Source organism: Mustelus asterias, chromosome 8 (assembly GCF_964213995.1).
Source record: "Mustelus asterias chromosome 8, sMusAst1.hap1.1, whole genome shotgun sequence".
Taxonomy (NCBI): domain Eukaryota; kingdom Metazoa; phylum Chordata; class Chondrichthyes; order Carcharhiniformes; family Triakidae; genus Mustelus; species Mustelus asterias.
Genome location: NC_135808.1, coordinates 126,045,022 through 126,070,232, shown reverse-complemented (window position 1 = coordinate 126,070,232; position 25,211 = coordinate 126,045,022). Strand labels below are relative to the sequence as shown.

Below are 25,211 nucleotides of genomic sequence, written 5' to 3'. Positions count from 1 at the left end.
TTGGTCACTTATCTCTGTGTGAATATTGGAAGTTGTGTGTGCCTATGTAACAGTAGTGTGAAATACTCTTTCCAAGTGAAAAGCATTTTGGAACATTCCAACTTGCACAAGATGCTTTATAAATGCAAATTTGCTCTTTCACCGGCCAAATGACAACTGAAACAATTGAAATATACGGCAAAATATCCAATTTCATGTAAAACCTTAGGCCTCACAGGCATAAATCCAAATCTAGAATGTTACTTTAGATGAGAATTTTGAGATGTTTTATTAATTTTGGAACAAGGACAAGTTTAAGTGAAGCTTTGTAATCTGATTCAAAGCAGCTGTGTCATTTGGATTGACTTCAACAATTCAATCTTACTGCATGCTTCTATAAGTGACTGGATTAAGTGACTGATAGGAATAGTGTTCTTAGTCAATGTGGGAACAAACTGGAAGACCTGTGTATAATACAAGACAATGAATGGGTTTATCACGTACCTTAGCCATGCCAATTCAGATTATTTGGTATGTACAGTTTCAATTTATGTATCTCAAAGAAGTTCAACTTTATTTGTGGCAGCTGGCTCACATGAGTAAATCATAAATAGTTCAATAAGAAATCCTGCAACTCCTCTAATTCGATTTAGCAAGGACAGCACAGTGGCAAGCACTGCTGCCTCTCAGCGCCAGGGACCCGGGTTCAATTCCCAGCTTGGGTCACTGTCTGTGCGGAGGCTGCATGTTCTCCCCGTGTCGGCGTGAGTTTCCTCCGAGTGCTCTGGTTTCCTCCCACAGTCCAAAGATGTGCGGGTTAGGTGCATTGGCCATGCTAAATATCCCCTTAGTGCCAGGGGGACTAGCTAGGGTAAATGGATGGGGTTATGGGATAGGGCCTGGGTGGGATTGTGGTCAGTGCAGACTCAATGGGCTGAATGGCCTCCTTCTGCACTGTAGGATTCTATGATCCAAGATGAGGCAAACTCTACGCAAATTGTCATGATATCGATAATCGCCCAAAAGGCTTCATAATGAAAGCTTTCCCTCTTCAGAAGGATACAAGAAATTGGCGCTCACCACCCCAGTTTCTCAAAACATACAGATAAAGAATGGGTGCGGGAAGCCATTTTGGTGAGAGAAGTGGTGGCCAAAAAATCATTTGGTATCAGAACATACAAAACCTGCACTTTGAACTCTAAATAGAGACTGTCTTCAAACTAAATCACCACAATCTGGGAATATGCACTTATGACATCAATCAATCCAGAAAACAATGTTGAGGGAAGATTTGAGTGAAACGATTGTACAAGTGCATCTACAAGAGGGTAACTAAGGAAGAATGGGACACTCAGCGGATAGCTCTACACAAAACTAAAATGAAACACATGGGCTGCAAGACCATCACCATGCAGTAAATTCATATCCAGCCTATTCTATTGCTCCAATATCTTTCCTATAAAGGGTTGCTTAAATTATAGTTTGCGAAAATTCATTATCTAGCTGCTTTTAAAAAATAAAGAATCCATTGGTCATTTTCTTAGCTTTTCCTGCAGGTAAGAGGGGCGTGGGGGCCTGGAATGTGTTGCCGGGCAAGGTGGTGGAGGCGGACACACTGGGAACGTTTAAGACTTATCTAGACAGCTATATGAACGGAGTGGGAATGGAGGGATACAAAAGAGTGGTCTAGTTTGGACCAGGGAGCGGCGCGGGCTAATTGTTCCTTGTTTCTCGTTTCAAGGCTTCATTCTATGATCATCTTGCTGGTGCCAGTACAGAGCGAGACTGCGGATAGTTGGGAACCTGTCTCGGGGGCAGGGAATTCATATGGTGTCGTGGAAGTGGAAATGACTAGGGTTGGGAAGCATTTTCCGATCGGGGCCATTGTGATCTCCTGGACTCGTTTCGATCGCCTCAGGGGGTTGGTGAGGAATTTCCCAGATTTTTTTTCCCCATATTGGCCCTGGGGTTTTTCACTCTGGGTTTTCGCCTCTCCCTGGAGATCACATGGTCTGGAATGGGGGGGTGGGGGTGAGTTAATAGGTTGTAATGAACAAAGCATCGTAGCTGTGAGGGACAGCTCGGTGGATAGGATATTGGTATGTAGATAGGCTGGAAAATTGGGCGGGGATCCTGGATTCAGGATTCAATCCTGGACCGGGGAGCGGCGCGGGCTTGGAGGGCCGAAGGGCCTGTTCCTGTGCTGTATTGTTCTTTGTAAGCTTGCTGTTAAGGAGCTGCAAGTATACGCTTCAATCTCTCTTCCATTTTTCGGCTCTATGGTTTTGATTCCACTGCCAAGGCAGCAAATAGGGCAGTAGGAGATGTTTAGACTAGGAAGGCGAGGGATAGGTATAAATAAAACGAGGAGGATAGGAAGCCAACAGAAAGATCAGATAAGGAAAGGAATGCTGTGAAGGATTAGGTTAACCTTCTAAGATGCATATATAGAAATGCTTGGAGAATGTTTAGCAAGGTGACGGAACTCAGTGTTGCGACAACAGGAAACTATCGCGTTTATAGGGGTCTCAGATAAATGCAAAACTTGAGTGCTCAGGAAGTAACCTAGATAGGACACTGGGAATGGCAAGCAATGGAATCTCTGGACGACAATGATTGAATTACAGCCTTGAACTATACCAGATCATGTCTAATTTAAATGAAATTATGATTGTCATTGTCTTGATCATTACACTGGCCATAGTCTGAGAAAAAAAATAAACCAGTGCTCACGGTTATAACTTTAAGAGGCCTATTCTCAAAGTACCGAAGGAAGTGATCAAACAAATCAATGCAACTGCAGCTTGCATTCATATAGCGCCTTCAAAGTACAAAAATGCTCAGTTAGCAGAGAGAATACCTATGTACCAAAGACTGATAAGTAAATGCTACAAATGAGTAAATAAATTCTTGAGATAATCCAGAGAAAGCAAGTAAAAGCTTACAAAGCACATCATGAGAAGGCAGAGGGAAAACAGTAGAAATATTACATAGCCTGAAAAACAGCAGGTTTGGAACGAGAAATAAAGGTTATAAAAGTCAAATGTGGCACTAAGAAACGCTTCCAGTATGATAAGAGCTGGTAAATTTCGAAAAGAGACGTGAAGCCCCATAAGCTCACAAATAGGTTTGAAACAAAAGATGAACAAAAAAATTATATACAAATGATAATCTTATGGAAACATCCATTACAAAGGACATTAGTAGCCTGTTATCAATCATGAGAAGTGCTACAAATAAATTCAATGACTTTAATGGCCATGCAAGGGCTTAAAGTGCTCAAGGGCCCATATATGAAAAAGCTTTGAATCACAAAATTGAGACATTTTCCTGGAACAATGAATGAAAGATGGGCTAAATGACCTTTCTAATCCATAATTAAGTCCCCAATCATTTCCTAAATAGTTCTGATCTTTGGTTCCAAAGTTCTATCCGGAAGACTATTCCGTATAGTGGGAACATAGGATTGAGGACAGGAGTAGGCCCTTCGAGCCTTATTTATGTATTACTCAGTTTGCATGCAGTTTCCTCATTATCAGCTTAATGTCTCGCATTCATTCTCTTTAATTCTTTCACGGGAGATGGGCATCGCTGGCAAGTATTTGTTGCCCATTCTTAATTGCCTTTGAGAAGGTGATGATGAGTCGTCTTCTTGAACTGTTGTAGTCCATCCGGTGCAGCTACACCCACAGTGTTACTAGGAATGAAGTTCCATGAATTTGATCCAGCAACAGCGAAGCGTTGATGATATAGCTCCAAGTCAGGACAGTGACTGCACTAGTGAGTGTCAGTATCTCATTGCCTTAATATCACAATTTAATTGGGATACATTTCAGAGTTCTTGGCCTTCTCAAGACTCTGTAGAGAAGTGAGAATTTTGAGCATAAAGCTGTCTTTTGTGCATGCTCCCATCTGACTTCTTAACATGCACGAAAATTACGTATTTCTTTTGTACCGGTGTTTAATCATGACCTTCTCCAAAAAACTTCAATTTGTAACTATTACTGAAAAGTGAAAAATCAACAAAAGAAACAAATTCATTGTAAGGAATCAAAACACCTAATGTAACATTTACTGTTCAAGTTGAAGAAGAATTCAGAATGACGTTCAATTCCCCTCTTTGTTAATCAGGCTTACCGAGACCAGTTCCTATTTGCTAATTAGGTATTAACCACAAAGTTAATACAAGTCCTGTGAAAATGAACACAAGCCGCACTATGCCCTGAGCTTAAACAGAGATGAATGGGCATTCATCCTACTTTGATTAAGGATCAGCAGGAATCAGACTTAATTTAATGAGAAATATCAGATCAGAACATTCTGTTGTGGTACCGTATGTCAATTATAGTGAGACATGCTTAAAAGACCTACACAAATTTCAATTAAAAAATTGTACCTTGATTTGCAGACCCTTGAACATCTTGGGCTTATCACTTCTGACAAAAGCTGGAAAATAATTTTTTTTGAAAGAAGTTAGTGTTTGGAAACTTTGTCGACAAAAGCTTTGTTAAAAAACCGTGAGTTAGTTTTCCATATTACATAAAATCAAACTCAATCATTTAGTAACATATTGTTTGTTCCACTTAATTTACTGTTTCCTAATGGCATACAACAGCAGTTGAACAATGCAATTCAATCCATATTAAGTATTTTGGGCCATTTCTTCCTTCACTGCACAAAATTCAGTAGTGTTATGATTCAAGTGTGGCAACTTAATGCGTGGATGGTTTAAGTTGCTTGCAGAATGGAAAATACCAAACTTCACAAGGGTACTCACAAATTGCATGCATCATATTTAGAAACATTCATCATTTTAACCGATACACACATTCAAAAAGGCATAATAATCCTGGCATTGCACTGGCAAGTAGCATCTCCAGAAACAGGCGTAGGCCATTCAGTCCTTTGAGCCTGTTCTGCCACTCATTATGATGGCTGATAATATATCCATTACTAGTATAAATCATTAAATTAAAAAGGATAAAAATAGATCATAAATAGTCTTAACTTCTGCAGATCATATTTTCAATCTTGAAGCAGAATTTTAGTAATCTAAGATGACCAAGATTGCATTATAAATGCCAATGAAATTCAAAATGCAACACAAACAGACTGATGTATGAAAGTACACACCCATTGAGAACATCCTTCCTACATCTACCATGTCTAGTCTTGTTAGAATTTTATAGGTTTCTATAAAATCCCACCCTTTTTCTTCTGAATTCCTGCAAATACAAACCTCATCAATTCAATCTCTCCTCGTATGTCAGTCTTGCCATCCCAGGAATCAGTCTGGTAAACCTTCTTTCCATTTCCTCTATTGCAAGAATATACTTCCTCAGATAAGGAGACCAAAACTCCACACAATATTCCATGTGTGGCCTGTATAATTGCAGCAAGACATTCCTGCTCTTGCACGGTAATCCTTGCACAGTGATGGCCAGCATACCATTTACCTTCTTTACTGCCTGCTGCATCTGCATGCTTACCTTCAGCGCTGGCACCCCTAACAAATGAAAGATTTCACTTCTGCACCTTATTTCATTTTTGGTGGCAAGGCAGGATCAGAATATGCTGACAGCATTAGCATTGAGATTATAATAATCAATGCTCAGCTACATTGCTGGAAGTAGTATGATATGAGGGATACCTTGGCTCAAGACTAAAGGTTACAACAATAGTTTAGCACTAAAAGGGACCGAACCAATCCAGAAACACAATTTACAGTGAAGGAACTCTGAATTTGAATTATGTTGATGTTCTTAAAAAGCAAGGATTAGTTATTTGTGCTCACAATCAAACCAGCCCAAATCTGATCTGTATTAATGAAATGACTACCTGAAAAATTGATATTGCTGCAAGATCACAATTCAAAAACACAAGTTCCCTTTCACTGCAACAAAGATCAATGCTATATAACAAGAAAACAAATACTTTCAAGGTCAGTTAGAAAAGGTACAATCCCTGTTATTCTAATATCTTCACACCAATGTTCTTATTCTGTGCGTATGTTGCAGGAAACTAACCTAGTGAGAGTCATTAGATACTATTAAGATGTGTGCTGAAAAAACCACTAATGGCATTCAATACAGCCTAAAAATACCACATCAAAAGCCGTGGTTTTCTTTGTTTGACCTTCAGGTAACCTCATTTTCTCAGTACAAACAAGTCAGGCATTTGATCCAACTAAGATGAAATCAGTTTAGCCCACGAAGATTTGCATTAGACCTCAAACACAGGAAAAGGTTAAGAAAAGATTTTTTCTGCCAGGTCCTACATCTCTTGTATTCTATTCAATATCGATGCTTCCTCGTTTCTTGACCACTGGAAATTAGCTTTGTTTAGCTATTCTGCTCAACCTGGAATTCCAAAATCATTTGCTTTTTCTCTTCACCCAGCCTTTTCTCAAAGCATAATCACACATATTATGTACTTTGAAAGAAAACAAAATATAGAATCATAGAAATCCTGCAGTGCGGAAGGAGCCATTCGGCCCATTGAGTCTGCACTGACTACAATCCCACCCATAGCTCCATGTATTTTCCCCCTGATAATCCCCCTGACACTAAGGGGCAGTTGAGCATGGCCAATCCACCTAACCTGCACATCTTTGGACCGAGAGAGGAAACCCACACAGACATGGGGAGAATGTGCAAACTCCACAGACAGTGACCAGAGGCTGGAATTGAACCCGGGTCCCTGGCGCCATGAGGCAGCAGTGCTAACATTTCACATTTGCTGACACTGAATCCTATCTCCTACTTTATTTGCCCATTCCACCATTTTATCAATATCCTTTTGCAACTTCCTTTGATCCTCGAATTTGTTTGCAATGGCTCTTATTTTAGTCTAATCTGAAGATTTGAATATAATTCCCTCTAATCCTGTATCAAAATCATTGATGCACAATGAATAGAAGTAATCTCAGAACAGAGCCCAGTAGGTCACTGCCAACCTGTCAGTAGCCACCTGTAACTTCTCACGTACATCTCCCTTCCAGCCAGTTTTTAATTCACATTGCTACACTCTGCTAATTCCTTGCTCTTTAATCTTCTCTAACAGTGGCCAGGGTGGTACAATTTTCAAAGCAAAGCCCATCTGTACCACATCTAAAGGGACTTCCTCCAACCACATTGCAGGATCATAGGAATTGCCAGATGAAACAAGCTCAAGGTTCATCTAGTCCATCTCTACTTTCCTGACAGTTACATGATGCCATGATAATGGAGTTGTTGCTCAATCATGGCAAACCACTTCTTCCAATTAGTTAACAACAGATCCAGACATGACACAAGGAAAGCCATAGTGGTGGAAGACATTTAAGAATGGACTATTGGGAAAATCTCTATCTTCTTTAAACACCTACCTGATAGTCCAACTTTTCAACTGCATTTTCAGCCATCTTGATGAAAGTGTCAGGAATGGAAATAGCTTGATTTTAGGACTTGCATTTTGTCTATATTCTAACATTTTTCAAAAACTCTGTGACAAGGTCAACATTTGTTACCCATCCCTAATTGTCACAGAGTCATACAGCACAGAAACAGGCCCTTCAGCCCACCATATCTATGCCGACCATCGAATACCAGCCTATACTAATCCCATTTACCAGCACTTGGACCATAGCCTACTATGTCTTGGTGATTTAAGTGCTTGTTCAGATGCTTCTTAAATGTTGCGACAGGACTTGCCTCCACCATCCTCTCAGGCAGTGCGTTCCATATTTCTACCACCCACTAGGTGAAAACATGTTTTCCTCAGATCCCCTCTACACCACTTACTCCTCACACTGATCTTAAACACCTATGCCATGGGGAAAAGATTTTTATGATCAACTAATTCACACCTTCAACTTCCGTGGTAGGGAAGTTGTTGGAGAGGATTCTTAGAGATAGGATGTATGCGCATTTAGAAAGGAATAAACTCACTAACGATAGTCAACATGGTTTTGTGAGAGGGAGGTCATGCCTCACTATCCTGGTGGAGTTTTTTGAAGTGACTAGAATGGTTGACGAGGGAAGGGCCGTGGATGTCATCTATCTGGACTTTAGTAAAGTGTTTGACAAAGTCCCTCGTGGTAGGTTGGTGCAAAAGGTTGGATCTCATGGGATAAAGGGGAGGTGGCTAGATGGGTGGAGTACTGGCTTGGTCACAGAAGACAGAGGGTGGTAGTGGAAGGGTCTTTTTCCGGCTGGAGGCCTGTGACTAGTGGTGTTCCGCAGGGCTCTGTATTGGGACCTCTGCTGTTTGCGATTTATATAAATGATCTGAAAGAAGGTATAACTGGGGGGGATCAGTAAGTTTGTGGATGACACGAAAATGGCTGGACTTGCAGATAGTGAGGAACATTGTCAGAGGCTATAGAAGGATCTAGATAGGCTGGAAATTTGGGCAAAGAAATGGCAGATGGAGTTCAATCCAGATAAATGCGAAGTGATGCATTTTGGTAGAACTAACGTAGGGGGGAGCTATACGATAAATGGCAGAACCATAAAGGGTGTAGATACACAGAGGGACCTGGGTGTGCAAGTCCACAGATCCTTGAAGGTGACGTCACAGGTGGAGAAGGTAGTGAATAAGGTATATGGCATGCTTGCCTTTATAGGACGGGGCATAGAGTATAAAAGTTGGGGTCTGATGTTGCAGTTGTATAGAACGTTGGTTCGGCCGCATTTGGAATACTGCGCCCAGTTCTGGTCGCCACACTACCAGAAGGACGTGGAGGCTTTAGAGAGAGTGCAGAGGAGGTTTACCAGGATGTTGCCTGGTATGGAAGGGCTTAGTTATGAGGAGAGATTGGGTAAACTGGGGTTGTTCTCACTGGAAAGACGGAGGATGAGGGGTGACCTAATAGAGGTGTATAAAATTATGAAAGGCATAGATAGGGTGAACAGTGGGAAGCTTTTTCCCAGGTCAGTGGTGACGTTCACGAGGGGTCACAGATTCAAGGTGAGGGGGGGGGGGGAGGTTTAACACGGATATCAGAAGGACGTATTTTACACAGAGGGGGTGGGGGCCTGGAATGCGCTGCCGGGCAAGGTGGTGGAGGCGAACACACTGGGAACGTTTAAGACTTATCTAGATAGCCATATGAACGGAGTGGGAATGGAGGGTTACAAAAGAATGGTCTAGTTTGGACCAGGGAGCGGCGCGGGCTTGGAGGGCTGAAGGGCCTGTTCCTGTGCTGTATTGTTCTTTGCCTCTCAATTTTGGATATCAGATCCTCTGTTCCAGGGAAAACAAAGACAGCCTATCCAGTCTCCCCTCTAGCTAAAACTCAAGATGGTGGTGGAGAGTTGCCTTCTTGAACTACTGCAGTCCACCTGGTTGGCACACCCAGTGCTGACTGGAAGGAAGTTCCAGGATTTTAGCCGAGCGACTCTTATAGCGTTCATTCTTTTTTAAAAAAACCTATGTTTAGCCATTATAATTCTTAATGGGGAAGAAAGGAACTTCATTTTATATATAGAGTCTTTCATATCCTTGGCACATCCCAAACTGCATTGCAAACAGTGAATTATAGTCACTGTGAGGTTTGTATACCTGTGTGCTAGCCAATTTACACAAAACAAGATGCCAGAAATAGCAGCAAGAGGAATAATCAGGCTCGACAGTATTTGACAACAGAGCACTGCTGCTTCACAGCGCCAGGGACCCGGGTTCGATTCACGGCTTGGGTAACTGTCTGTGTGGAGTTTGCACATTCTCCCCGTGTCTGCGTGGATTTCCCCCAAGTGCTCCGGTTTCCTCCCACATTCTGAAAGACGTGCTGGTTTAGTGCATTGGTGCCGAACGGGCACCGGACTTTGGCGACTAGGGGAATTTCACGGGAACTTCATTGCAGTGTTAATGTAAGCCTTACTTGTGACTAATAAATTAACTTTACTTTATTTGTGGAGGGATGAATATTGCCTTGGACACGGAGAACATATCAGCCTAGATATTTGTGCCCAAGAGAGGCAGAGAGAGAGAGGGGCAGAGAGAGAGAGAGGCAGAGAGAGAGAGAGGCAGAGAGAGAGAGTCGACCCACCATCCTTAATTGGATGGGGCTACTGCAACTCTGAAGAATCATATGGACTCGAAATGTTAACTCTCTCCACAGCTGCTGCCAGACCTGCTCCGTCTTTCCAGCATTTTCTGTTTTTATTTCAGAATTAGAGAAACTCCGATATTTTGGAAGGATGTGGGGCTGAAGGAGAATATAAAGATAAGGAGAGGTGAGGCCATGGAAGGATTTAAAAACTTGGATGAAAATTTTAAATTTTAAAATAGATCAATCCAATCTTCCAAATCAACTGCTGCACCAAGGGGGAATAAAATGGATATCAAACATTCTTAAATAGCTTGAAATGAATGATTTTTGCTGCAAGTTGAAATTTATACATACTTTTTATCTTTAGTTCGCAAGATCCAGTCATGTGTTGTTGAGTATACATTCTGAAATTATAGTAATTGTTGCTCAAAAGTATAAACAGTAGGTGTGGTTTTATTCACTTACCCTGGACTTGGGGGAACCTTCCCAATTTTCATCCACATACTTCGAGGACAGCTCCAGCATAAAGCTGATGGAAAGACAAAGCAATAGGCATCAAATTGATATGAAGATGACTTTGTTAATCATCAAGATAAACATAAAATTGCATAGATATTTTAATCACTATATTTTGTATTATCCACATCCAAGTTCATCCTTTAGGAATGCAATTTCTGTTGTACTACAACCAGTAAACTGAGCAATATTTTATGTCACAAAGCCTGGCTCTCTTATCAAATGGTGTTGTAGATTTTACGATTGCGTTAATGGAGCCAGGCTTAGTAATGCAAACACAGAGAACTCTTCCAGCACTTTTTCTCTGATGTTTTGTATACTCAGTGTGCCCTTGGGTCACCAACTAAGCAGCCCAAATGCAGAAGCGAGAGAGCAGCAAATGGCCATCATGCTCCGAAAGCTTCAATGAAATACTTGCAACGATGGTCGGCTTTTAGAGAGACACACATTCGCTCTTATTATTTCAATTCAAGGCAAGCAACTTCAACAACTGATCAAAGGCATAATCTGAATCTGACAACCCAGCACAAAGCCTTTTATTTAGCTTATGGCTAGCTCCTGTCAGCTCTCATGTAAAGATATGGAAAAACAAAATTTCACAATTTGACAGGAAGCAAGTGAGGTGGGGGTGAGGGTGTGGGGAAGCTACATTTTTAAGCAAAACATGTTTTTTCTGTTAATTACTTAGATCAGGAATCAGGGATGTTCACACTCTGGCCTGTGGGCTTTGACCACCCCAGAGTCCTGACCATCTTATACATGGAGCCCAGGCAACTCTCATTTAAATTTATTTGCTGGTTTGTCACGTTTGAGTTTCATGGCTTAGAGGTTTATAAAGGGCTATCTAAGCTATTACCATATTGGGTAAAGCTCAAATCAGCCCCAAGAGCTTGAAAACAAATGCAAATTTTTGTGACCATCGAATTTCATGTTTGTACACCTAAATGGTCCACAGAAGTTAAAACAAACTCTCCAGTTCAGTAACCCAGACAGATCTGCAGAATTTCTGGAATGCAATGTCAAGTGTGCAGATGAACGTGACACATACACCTTTGAAGTGTACAATCTATGACAAGGAAACATGAATATGAAAAGCATGTCATATGTCTCAAAAGGAATACTGTATCATATTGATGCATTCCAATTCCGAGGAACATAGCACCCAGAGGCACGAGATAAAGGATTTATTGTCCAGCATCTAATTATACTGCAATATATTTTACTACATGACCAATGGGCATTGAATAGTAATTCCCTAGCTGCAACCGAAAGCAATTAGATAATGCAGGTTATGTGCAGCGGCATGCATTCTGTCAATTTGTTTTTTTGTTCAAGTTGGTTCCTTCATATCCCAGTGTCATCTCTTCTGCTCAATGATTGTGCTTAGCTATGGATGTCAACTAAGCCACTAAGCAGACAAAAATCCAATTATACCAGACAAAAGAAATTGACCTTTGTAGGATTTTCTATCAGACTTGATGCACAAACAAAACTGGAAGAAAGCAGCAAAGATTAGAACTTGCACTGCAAAATACTAAATTGTAGTCAATTCAATTTCAACAATAAAACTTTTATTCTCAAGTTATTTGTGGTTGTCGAACAATTCATGCATTGGCTACAAACAAGTAGCTACTGTTCTCCATCTCAGTGCCAGTCTCTCACGCCAACATTCTGCAAAGGCCAGAAAATCATCAATGTGCTAATAATGAAAAACACGAACTTGTACTTCTTTAGCAACACTAACGGAATAAAATGCCCCGAGGCACTCGACACAAGAATTACGGGAGAAAATTCAACACAGCCAAAGGCGAGATAAAATGCTAGAAAAAAAATCATCAGGACTGGCAGCATCCGCAGAGAGAGAAAAACAGAGTTAATGTTTCAAGTCCAATATGACTCTTATTCGCAAGTGGGAGAGAGATGTAGAGATGTGATGGGTTTATGCTGCTGAAAAGGATGGGTGGGCAAATGGAGCAAAACAGAAGCTCAGGTAAAAGGGTCAGCATTGTCTGAAAGAGAAAACATGCAAATAGAATACAGACTGGCACTGACAGGACACTCAACCATGTCTGACTCATTTACTGCACCTCTGACTTCACCCCTTCCCCTACCTCCCAGAATCATAAGTTTCCCCTTGTCCTCACTTTGCACCCCACCAGCCTCCATATTCAAAGGATCATCCTCCACCATTTAGCTCCAGCTTGATGCTACCACCAAACACATCTTCCCCTCCCCTGCCAGCATTCCGATGGGACTGTTCACGTGATATCTTGGTCCATTCCTCCATAACTTCCAACACCTCATCCTTTTCCCCATGCAATAGCAGGAGGTTTAACATCTATCCTTTATCTCCTCACCCCCTCCCCTTCCAGGTGAAGCAACAATTTACTCGCAATTCTTTCAAATTATTTGACTGTATTTGCTGCTTACAATGCGGTCTCCTCCACAATGGGGAGAGGAAATGCAGACTGAGTGATCACTCTGCATAATACCATCGCTCTGTCTGTAAGCATGACTCTGACCTTTAGGTCATTTGCCACTTCAATTCACCACCTCGCTCTCCCATTCACTTTTCTGTCCGAGGCCTGTTGCAATGTTCCAGTGCAGCCCAATACAAGCTGGAGGAACAGCACCTTATCTTCAGATAAATACAGTCTTCTGGACTCAACATTGAGTTCGACATCAGACCATGAACTCTGCCTTTCATGTTTGAATTCCACCCGCACCTGCCAGTGCCAGTCTGCACCTTCTCATGTTTTTGCTTTAAGACGGTGCTGAATCTTGTATTCTTATTTCAGATTTCCAGCATCCACACAGTATTTCAAATTTATTTTAGCATATAAAGAGATAGCAGGCCAGAGCCAAGTTTTAAAGAGCATCTTAAAGAAGAAAGGAGGAGGCGGAGATGTTTCGTGAGGGAATTCCAGAGTTATGGGCCCAGCAGCTGAAGCCACCAATGGTGGAGTGACTAAAACTGGGAATGGTCAAGAGGCCAGAATTGGCAAACACAGAAATCTTGGTGGTGGGTGAGGGAATTGGCAGGCTGAAAAAGATTGCAGAGATCGTGAGGGGTGAGACCATGGAGGGTTTTGAAAATAAGGATGAAAATTTTAAAAATTGAGACATTGCCCGAGCTAACGTTTCAACGATACAAATTAGGAAGTGGGCAGAGTTTTGAAGTTAACAGATGGTAGAAGGTGGGAGGTTGGTTAAGAGCAAGTTGGAATAATCAACTCTGGAGGTAACAAAAGGACAGACTCTTTTTTTAAAAATTCAGTTGTGGGACATGGGCGTCGTTGGCTGGCCAGCATTTATTGCCAATCCCTAGTTGCCCGAGGGCAGTTGAGAGTCAACCATATTACTGTGGCTCTGGAGTCACATGTAGGCCAGACCAGGTAAGGACAGCAGATTTCCTTCCCTGAAAGGCATTGGTGAACCAGATGGATTTTTCTGACAATCAACAATGGTTTCATGGATCATTAGATTTTTAATTCCAGATTTTATTTTATTGAATTCAAATTCCACCATCTGCTGTAGTGGGATTTGAACCCAGGTCCCCAGAACATTAGCTGAGTTTCTGGATTAATAGTCCAGCGATCATACCTCTAGGTCATTGCCTAGAGGGTTTCAACAGCAGATAAGCTGAAGCAGGGGAAAGTAGGGCAACATTGAAAGTGGAAATAGATAGTCTTGATGATGACACAGAAGTGAGGTAGAAAGCTCATCTGGGGGGATAATAATTCTTCTCATGGGGGAATACACGAAATAAACTCCAATAGATGGGAGAATGCCAGTCAGTTACTTAACATAAAAGCAATGTTGCAATGACTATGAAGTACTCTGCTGCTTTAAGTGGAACACGAAAATAGGTAACAGATTTGTTAAATACAGCAATATACTTCTATGGCTGTAAAATGACCATTACTCAGTGCCTGATGGCCTTTTAGTCACAGAAATGTATAGCAGCATTTGAAAAATACATTAAAAATCCGGGGTGCAATTTGTCACTTGCCAAATTCTATAATCAACATTAAAGATTCACAACTAGCTTGGAGTAAATGTAACATGCCTTTCCAACACAAAAGTATGAATTGTTACTCTTCTTCCTCCCGATTAAAAATTCAACCGAGTTAAAATAGTTTGATTTCATGCTGTAATGACACACAGTAATTCTATGTGCTTCTGATATTTGAAACACAAATGACGAATTTAACCATCTGCATTTCTTACTGTGTATAAGAGGGGCATTTGTGCAGCTTACTGGCTCTTTAGCGTATTCAGGAACAATGCGTCAGTTGTGAATTTCTGTTTTAAATGCGCTCTGGGGAACAATCACAATGGAACAAGGCAGCCAGCTGCTGAACTTTAACCCCAAATAAATGAAATATATCTCAGATAAACATGAATTTACAATGAACTTCTGAAGACAGGGCTGTATTTCTTTTTAAAAATAGAGCCAATAAACATTTATATCCATACAAGACTGTTGCAGTATATAACAAACATAAATTCAATTACAATGCAATGCTCAATAAATGGAAGAGATAACAAATAAAAACAGGTATACGGCATTTGCCTTCATCAGCCGGGGCATTGAGTACAAGATTTGGGAAATCATGTTGCAGCTATATAAAACCTTAGTTAGGCCACATTTGGAGCATTGCGTGCAGTGCTAGTCGCCGCACTACAGCTTTGGAGAGTGCAAAGAAGGTTCACCAGGATGTTGCCTGGTCTCAAGGGTGTTGGCTATGAGCAGTGGTTGAATAAACTAGGATTGTTTTCACTAGACAGAGGCGGAGGGGAGGCCTGATGGAGTTCTACAAAATGATGAGAGGCATGGACAGGGTGGATAGTTGAGGCTTTTTCCCAAGAATGGAAGTGACAATTACAAGGGGGCACAGGTTCAAGATGAGGGGGGAAAAGCTTAAGGGAGATGTGCAGGGGATGTTTTTCCACGCAGAGAGTGGTGGGTGTCTGGAACTTGTTGCCAAAGGAGGTGGTGGAAGCAGGCACATTAACACCATTTAAGAGGCATCTGGATGGGTACATGAATAGGGATGAAATAGAGGGATACAGACCGAGTGAGGGCACAATGTTTTTTTAAGTTAGTTAGTGCATCATGATTGGCATGGGCTTGAAGGGCTGAAGGAGGGCTGTTCTTTTCTTTGTTCCAGGTCTCAAACTTGAACGCAGCACGGAGAATTACTATTTGGTTTTTGCTTTCTCATGTCTCATGCTGAATGCAGCCCCCTGCCAAATTGGTTTAAATCCTTCCTCACAGCAAATTAGTTTAAATCCTTCCCCACAGCAAATTAGCTTAAATCCTTCCCCACAGCACTTGTTAATCTTCTCAGAAAGACACTGGTCTCAGCTCTGCTGAGGTGTATCCCACGCACCTTGAACAGGTCCCATCTGTCCCAAAACAGATCCCAATCTCCTAAGGAGCCTGAAGTCCTTCCTTCTGCACCATTCCTTAGCTACATCTTTACCCTTTTTATCCTATTATTTCAGTATTCATGTGGCATGGGAGTAATTCAGAAAGCATCACCCTTGAGTTTCTGCTTTTTAATTTCCGCCCCAACACCTAAAATATACTGCATAACCAAGCCATTCAGCAAGATCAGTCCATTTGGCCTTTGTACTCCACTCAAGCCATTTATATATTTACCATTGTCCCTTGGATTAGAGTTTTTAGAAGCTCCTCACCCACTACTTCCACCACCTCCCCCATCCCAACACCCTGCACCAAATACCCACCATCTACAATCTATTTTGTTTATCAGATACACCCAGCTCAATGATATTCCTCTGATATATGTAACTTTTACAAACAACCTTTGTTACAACCAGACAGTCAGTAGCCAACCATAATTAACATCTAGCCAGGTTCCTTCATTGATTATTGACTGTCACGGATAAAGGAATTAGGAGAAGTAGGAGACAAATTCAGCCCTTCGAGCCTGCTCCACCATTCAATCAGATCATTGCTGATCTCTTCCCTGGTCTCAAATCCACTCCCTCACCTGTTCCCCATATCCCTTTTCTAATTAAAAATATGTCTATCTCCCTCTTGAAACCAATGATTCAGACTCCAACGTGCTGTGGGACAGCGAGTTCCACAAATTCACCACCCTCTGCAAGAAATAGTTCCTCCTCATCTCAGTTTTAAATTTACCGCCTCTTGACCTATACCTGTGATCTCTTATTCTAAATTGTCCCATAAAAGGAAACGTTTGGTCTATAATTACTTTATCCATCCCTTTTAAAATTTTATATACCTTGATCAGATTCACTCTCATCCTTCTAAATCCAGTGAGTATAAACCCAAACTGTTTAATCTCTCCTCATACATCAACCCTTTCATCCCCAGAATCAATCTGGTGAACCTCCTCCGAGCTGCCTCCAATGCCACAACATCCTTCTTCAAATAAGGAGGCCAAAACCGGACACAACACTCAAGATGTGGTCTCACCAACACCTTATACAATTGCAACAACATTTCTCTACTTTTATACTCCAGTCCTTTTGCAATAAATACCAACATTTCATTTGCCTTGTTTATTACGTACTGCATCTGCATACCAACTTTCTTTAAAGCCAGAAAGAAAAGCATGTTAAATTTCAGTTTGAGAAAAACCACTACCACTTCGCACACTCCCCAAATTACTGCTGCCATTCTGTTGGCATGCGATTTTTTAGGTTTACCAGGCTTTCTCGCTCTTAGACACAAACTTAAATGCTCCATCTAACAGTACCCATGAACACAAAAGATCTAGTTTTTAGAAATCCAGTTTACTAAATCTAATAGGATGAATAACAGCTGTTACGATCCCAGTTGATGTTCTAACTGGACGGGAAGGTTCCTTAATGGAACCCTGGTTCAAAGGACTATAACTTTTACTTTTTTAAATAAATGTGGAGGAACAGAGTCACATGATTGCTAATGAGTCTATTTATTAGTGTCACAAGTAGGCTTACATAAACACTGCAATGAAGATACTAGTTTTAACAATCAGAAAATAACATTTATTAAACATGATAAAATTGGATTAGAATGCAATACTCCTTAACGCCCCCTTTATTTTGACAATTACACAGGGTTTAGGATTAACACGCATTACAAAATACATCTTAAGCTACAATGGTTTCATTAATGCACACAGTATCTTTTAAGCTCATAAGATGACTCCACTCTGAACCCAAGTTAGTGTCTGTGGATGTCTCCTCGGAATCCCCCCAAATGATTGCCATATGAGAATTTCCAAACTCCACTTTCAAAAACACACTTTAAAAACCTTCCCTCATAATAATAACACACCCCCTTAGCGGTTTGCATTCCAAAATCCAGACTAGGTTTTCCAAATGATAATTTTTAAACAAAGCTTCTGCTCCACTTTTAATCCAGCAATCCCTTTAGGATTTGTTGGTCTTGACTGCTGTACAAACTGTTGACAATTGCTTTAACTCTTAATTCCCAGACTGTATTAAAATGTCATCAAATAGAGGTTTACTGTTCCACTTTAAACCTAGTTACTGCAATTCAGAACACTTGGTTTACTCTTCCTTAAAATCTTCGAAATAATACTTTGGTCTCTGCTCTCTAACGTTAGTTGTCTTAAGAAACTCTCTCTGTGCCAATTCCCTGGTTATCTGGACAGCAGCTGGTACCTGAGGAAGCCTGCCTCTTCCGAGCTCCCGTCCTGCTCAGTTTTCTTTTCTTGCAGGATTGAGAGATGTTCACTCTCTGATGTCCTGTCTCCAACTGCCAAAAAATTCAACTAAAACGTAAACTTTAAAGCTTTTATCCTTACAAGAGCCTCCAGTTGCTAGGCAACCGCTGCTAGTTCTACATTCTTCAAGCCATAACCCTCTCTAAGCACAATAAAATCACAGTGGGAACGGAAATCAATCCCCACACATCTCAGCACCTTTGTCCAGCATGAATCTAGCTATTGGTTATTACCCTTCCAGGCACAGAAACATAAATTAAATACACTTAAAAACTATATACTATTTCTAAACAACCTTTATTTTCCTGGCGTAGTCATCAATTATTGAAAATAAATCTGAAATTTCCCTTTCCAGTTCAGTATATATTAGAGTCAGTTAAGTCTCCAAAAATGGAGTGAGACATGCAGACTCAATTCTTGGAATAAGTAAACTTTACAACAGGCATTAGGTAAGCATAGTTAGATTACACTATGTCGCCCACTGCCTATGAAAAATGCTTTTACATCGATTTGAAATGCTAAGAAAAAAAATGGTATTGGTCGAACAGATGATACAAATACTGAAATGCATAAGCCACCATTACAAATGCACCAATTCATTGTGCACTCCAGCAATCCCATGAGTAGACAGCTCACATTTTCAGACAACACTTTGAACATTAGCCATTTTGTTGGTGCTGTCTCATTACAATGCTCTCTGTTCTTGGACGACAGAGTGGGAGGTTGTTATTGAGCTAAAAAGGGAAAGCAGGAAATACACTGCTGTGGTATTCAGCAGCACTAGTAAAAGAAGAACAAAGAAAAATACAGTACAGGAACAGGCCCTTCGGCCCTCCAAGCCTGCACCGACCATGCTGCCCGACTGAACTAAAACTCCTTATGCTTCCAGGGACCATATCCCTCTATTCCCATCTCATTCATGTACTTGTCAAGACGCCCCTTAAAAGTCACTACCGTATCAGCTTCCACTACCTCCCCCGGCAACGAGTTCCAGGCACCCACCACTCTCTGTGTAAAAAATCTGCCTCGTACATCTCTTTTAAAACTTGCCCCTCTCACCTTAAACCTATGCCCCCTAGTAATTGACTCTTCCACCCTGGGAAAAAGCTTGCGACTATCCACTCTGTCCATGCCTCTCATAATCTTGCAGACTTCTATCAGGTCTCCCCTCAACCTCTGTCGCTCCAGTGAGAACAAACCAAGTTTCTCCAACCTCTCCTCAGCTATTGCCCTCCATACCAGGCAACATCCTGGTAAATCTTTTCTGTACCCTCTCCAAAGCCTCCACATCCTTCTGGTAGTGTGGCGACCAGAATTGAACACTATATTCCAAGTGCAGCCTAACTAAAGGTTCTATAAAGCTGCAACAGGACTTGCCAAATTTTAAACTCAATACCCCGGCCGATGAAGGCAAGCATGCCGTATGCCTTCTTGACTACCTTCTCCACCTGCATTGCCACTTTCAGTGACCTTTGTACCTGTACACCCAGATCCCTTTGCCTATCAATACTCCTAAGGGTTCTGCCATTTACTGTATATTTCCTATCTGTATTAGACCTTCCAAAATGCATTACCTCACATTTGTCTGGATTAAACTCCAACTGCCATCTCTCCGCCCAAGTCTCCAACTGATCTATATCCTGCTGTATCCTCTGATGATCCTCATCGCTATCCGCAAATCCACCAACCTTTGTGTCGTCCGCAAACTTACTAATCAAACCAGTTACATTTTCCTCCAAATCATTTATATATATTACAAACAGCAAAGGTCCTCGCACTGATCCAAGAGGAACACCACTTGTCACAGCCCTCCATTCAGAAATGCACCCTTCCACTGCCACCCTCTGTCTTCTCTGACCGAGCCAGTTTTATATCCACCTTGCCAGCTCACCTCTGATCCCATGCGACTTCACCTTCTGCACCAGTCTGCCATGAGGGACCTTGTCAAAGGCCTTACTGAAGTCCATGTAGACAACATCCACTGCCCTACCCTCATCAATCATCTTCGTCACTTCCTCGAAAAACTTGATCAAGTTCGTGAGACACGACCTCCCCTTCACAAAACCATGTTGCCTCTCACTAATAAGTCCACTTATTTCCATGTGGGAATAAATCCTGTCTCGAAGAATTCTCTCCAATAATTTCCCTACCACTGATGTAAGGCTCACCGGCCTGTAATTACCTGGATTATTCTTGCTACCCTTCTTAAACAAACGAACAAAATTGGCTATTCTCCAATCCTCTGGGACCTCCCCTGTAGCCAGTGAAGATACAAAGATTTCTCTCAAGGCCCCAACAATTTGCTCTCTTGCCTCTCTAAGTATTCTGGGGTATATCCCATCAGGCCCTGGAGACTTGTCTACCTTGGTGTTTCTCAAGAACCCCAATACCACCTCCTTTTTGATCTCAACATGACTCAAACTATCTACACATCCTTTCCCAGACTCATCATCCACCAAGTCCTTCTCTTTGGTGAATATTACATTACAAAATTACATTTTGCACTCTCTCATTTCCTTCTCTATGATCGGTATGTTTTGGCTGTATAGCGCGCAAGAAACAATACTTTTCACTGTATGTAAATACATGTGACAATAAATCAAATCAAACTGATGTCTTGATTAGAGGTCAATCTCATGAATAGTGTTAAACCATGATGTAACTGATCAGGCATGTGGGATTCTCCTATTGGGGACATTTTGGCTTTCAGCATGCTAATGAGGGCAGCTGAAGTGTGGAAGCCAGGTATTTTCCAAAGGAAGAGAAAGAAATAATAATAGGACTGAGAGTTTTGTTTTGAGCCTCCTTTGCTTGCTAAATAGAAGGATCTTGATCTTGATCCATATTACTATTTTTTCGTGAAGAGCAAGGAAAGGAGATGGAACAGTGCTGAATCTCAGTCAACATCTCACAACCGAACAAAGCATGACTGGAGCTCGGCCTGAAATAACTGTTAATTTAGCTGAAATATCTCATATTAAAAAAAACAAAACCACTAATTTAGCCATTAGAGCATAATTGCCTCAACACTTAAGGAAAGCACATAGACAGCAATTGTTCCAAAATGTGCAATGACAACATTTGGCAGGGATACACAAAATACAGTAGATATTTTCAGCAACTGCAAATACCTGGGCAATTTCTTGTGTAATTTCATGGATAGTTAGGCTTACTTCCAGCTCATCCCTCTTTGTTTCACTGATTGGAAAAATGGTACATTCGGCAGACGCAAGTTTGAAAAAATTTGTACTGGCAAATACTGTGCATCCAGATTTGATGAGGCATAATATCTGATAAAAGTCCATTGATGGGGGCTTAAATATTAACATGCATTGTTTTGCTTACCAACACTGTACACTGAACTAGACTCCAAGTCAAATTTCAACTAAGTGGACAGTTGTGTTTTCTCAAATGATTTACTGAACAATTCCATGTAGTCAATATATTAATGCATTATATTTATTACTGTTGACTACTGAATTGGAAAATAGCCCAGTGCTGAATCTTCGGTAATTAATTCATTATTCTTGGGAAGCAGTTTGAGATGCGAGGAGCAGTAAGATGCATCATAAATCCAAGCACCTCTCCCATGAAACAGTGCAGCTTCTGCAAACACATGGTTCACTTAGCGATTTTATAAGGGCTGAATGAAGGAGCTATTTTTCATTATTTCAAAATCAACCCTTTTAAAATCCGAGGCCAAATAAATGGTTCCTGAATTAGTCAGCTCAGTTTCACTAAAACAGTCTTAAAAGAACATGATCAGTTATATTTGGTGCAAAATAGTTCTATGGCCCCCCCCCCCCCCCCCAACCCCACACCCTTTCTGATCTCGCTGCTGTCAACGGGGTCTTCCATTCTATGCATCCCCTGCCTCTGGGAAACCTTGCAATGGGGATTTGCCAGGTGCGGGATTGGAAGATCTCACCCATGAGAATTTCAGCCAATGTCTTGAGAGAAGATTTACTTGACTGGATTTAAAAACTATAGTTGTCTGTTGATAGTTCACACACATCATTGACAACCTTCCTGTTTGGCTGAATTTTTGCACATGAACAAAATGGGAAACTTCAATGTCTTATCAATGATCTGTTACTTCAGAGAAGCAGATGATGGGTATCGATTGCCTTTGAGCACATAAATATGGGATAGCAGGGACACTGGATGGAGTGGGAGAAGAGCGGAGAGACTAAATAAATTGATAAATTCTCAATAAAGAAAGGTTCTGCCTCTCAGTTCTGGCTTTGCCAATTGGCTTGGTTACTGTTTACATGTGATTCATTAATTATTGAAGTGGCTGCTGCAACACACTCTTCACGTCCTCGCCCTCATAAACCCACCAGACATGCTGTGGCATTTAACCCATATGTCGGAGGTGACAGAGGCTCCCAGTGGAGGGCATTCCAAGTAAGAGTCCTCCCATTTACCACTGGGGATTCGGCATGGATCGTGTTGCTTGCAGCAATCCCCTGCAATTGCAGATCGAGATGGTTCATGGACTCCCAGACTGCTCGTCTTTTCTGCCACTTCACATGCAACAACCAGACCCGCAGCAATGTAGGTGACTCTTAACTGCCCTCTGAAATGGCCCAGTAAGTCATTCAAATGCAATTAGGGACTGGGCAACAACTGCTGATCTTGCCAGTGACACCCACACCCCATGAAACAATACTTAAACAAAAATCATTGAGTGTTCGAGGAAAGAAGAACAAAACTGAGAGTCCGATTTAGCCATTAAAAAAATAAGTTTTACAATCTGTTCCTACTTGCAAAATATACAAATCAGATCCAGGAAATAAAAAAAGTTAACGGGATTGAAGGAGGGAAAAGACAGGAACAGCAAAATGATGCGAAAAAAGAACGAACTATTGTATTTAGAGTTTTAGCTGCACAGGGTTAAAATTACAGTGATAGCTACACTCTAATTAATTTCTGCATATGATGTGCTGGCAGAACATGCAAAACAGAATCAGAGCAGGGCAACTGGGATTTCCTGCAACTTTAAAAGTAAAACACAAGTAAACACAAACATAATTGAGTCATAGCTAAATGGAAAATATTGCCATCATTCTCAAATGAACCACCAACAACCCAGTTTGAAAATATGGCATCAGCAAAATTTACCGACAGAAATAAAGAGAGCGCTACTGGAATCCATTGATATATTATCTGAAGTTACACTGTTTGCAATGAATGCAGGGTAGTGCAGTTGTTGAGAGCACACTGCCATTATAGTTGCATGGTTGATTGCTTCTGCAGGCAATGTTTCCAACCTTGTTTGTACAAGATGGGTCTGCAAATACAGTCAACATTTTCAATGTGACTTGTCTTTCAATCACAAAACATTTGTGCATAGAAACTGTTATATATAGAGTGAAATGGAAGGACAGTATTTCATTATCTTGTATGCTTGTCCCCTTCAGCGTTTTGCTAAGCAGTTCACAGCACCATGGTACACATAGAATAAATGAGATTCAAGGAGGTCGGGCCTTGGCAGGTGAAGGCACAGTCATCATTGGTTGAGAGAATAAAATTGAGGATGCTCAAAAGGCCGGAGTTGACGTAATGCAGATATTGGAGAACTGTGGGGTGGCGCGGTGGCACTATGGTTAGCACTGCTGCCTCACAGTGCCAGGGACCTGAGTTTGATTCCAGCCTTGGGTGACTGACTAATGGAGTTTGCATGTTCTCCCCATGCCTGCGTGAGTTTCCTCCCACAGTCCAAAGATGTGCAAGTTAGGTGGATTGATCATGCTAAATTTCCCCTGTGTTTAAAGGTGTGTAGGTTAGAGGGATTAGTGGATGGATGTGTGGGGTAAGGGCCAGGATGGGATGCTCTGTCGAGAGTTGGTGCAGATTCAGTGGGCCGAATGGCCTCATTCTGCACTGTCAGAAATCTATGATTCTATGGATGAGATGACAGAGAAAGGAAAAATTGAGACCATGAAGGGATTTGAAAGGAAAGCTGAGAATTTTAAAAGCAAAAAGTTGTAAAATTGGGAGCTTGTTGGTCAGCACACTCAAAGCTCATTGGGACAGCAGAGTTTTCAATGGAAAGTTTACAAAGGGTCGACTGGGGATGGTCAGTCAGGAGCATATTAGAATAGTCAAGTTTAAAATTAACAAAGACAAAGATGAGGGTTTCAGCAACAAATGTGTTGAGAGAATGGCTGAGTCGGGAGTTATTCCCGAGGCAATCTTGGTCACAGTGTGGATGTGTGGCTGGAAGAGCAACTCAGCATCAAATATGACCCCAAATCTGCAAGCAGCCTGGTTCCATCCCAGTCAATTGCCAGGGAGAAGTATGGAGTCAGTGGCCAGAGGGCAGTTTGTAGCAGGGAATTAGGGTGATTGCTTTCAACCTCCTAATATTTAGTTGGAGGAAATCTCTTTGCATCAAGTAGTGGATGTCAGACAAGCAGTCTGGCAAGTTAGAGAGTGTGGACAGGTCAAAGAGTGGGCAATCGTGACAGAGCTGGGAGCATACATATGGAAACTGATCAGCGTGCTTGGGTGATGACACGAAGGGGCAGCATTTAGATGAGAAGGGGGCTGGTCAAGGATAGATCCCTGGGGAAATCGCAGAGGTAATTGGTACAGGAACAGGAAAAGAAGCCACAATAGGCGATTCTCTGATTTGGAAGAGCAATGAACAGGATTGATCCTAAGAGGATAGACTGTGAACAATATCAGCCAACACGAGAGCTAGGAAGGGAAGTTAGGTGGTCAGGAGTTTAGTAGGAAAACTGGCAGAGAGCATGAGGTAGGTTACATGGACAAGATGATGTCAGAGAGGATATGGCAGTGACAAAAGAGAAGCTAGAGAAATAATTGAGTTCAGGGTGAGGTGGGGGAACCTTAGATGAATGTGGCTGGATGGGTCACTGGAAAGGAGGGCAATGACAGAGGCCACTGATATTAGAGGCACTAATACGGATATCCCCCAAAGTTGT

General features: G+C 41.5%; 1 protein-coding gene across 1 annotated transcript in view; it reads right to left on the bottom strand.

Moving 5' to 3' along the window:
• Positions 1-25,211, bottom strand: part of selenof (selenoprotein F) — a 72,641-nt gene that overhangs the window by 11,950 nt on the left and 35,480 nt on the right. Inside the window, exons 3-4 of the mRNA XM_078218930.1 lie at positions 10,478-10,541; positions 4,376-4,425 (exon numbers count right to left, since the gene is read on the bottom strand). Of these exons, the coding sequence (XP_078075056.1) occupies positions 4,376-4,425; positions 10,478-10,541 (114 nt within the window). The remainder of the gene's footprint in view (positions 1-4,375; positions 4,426-10,477; positions 10,542-25,211) is intronic.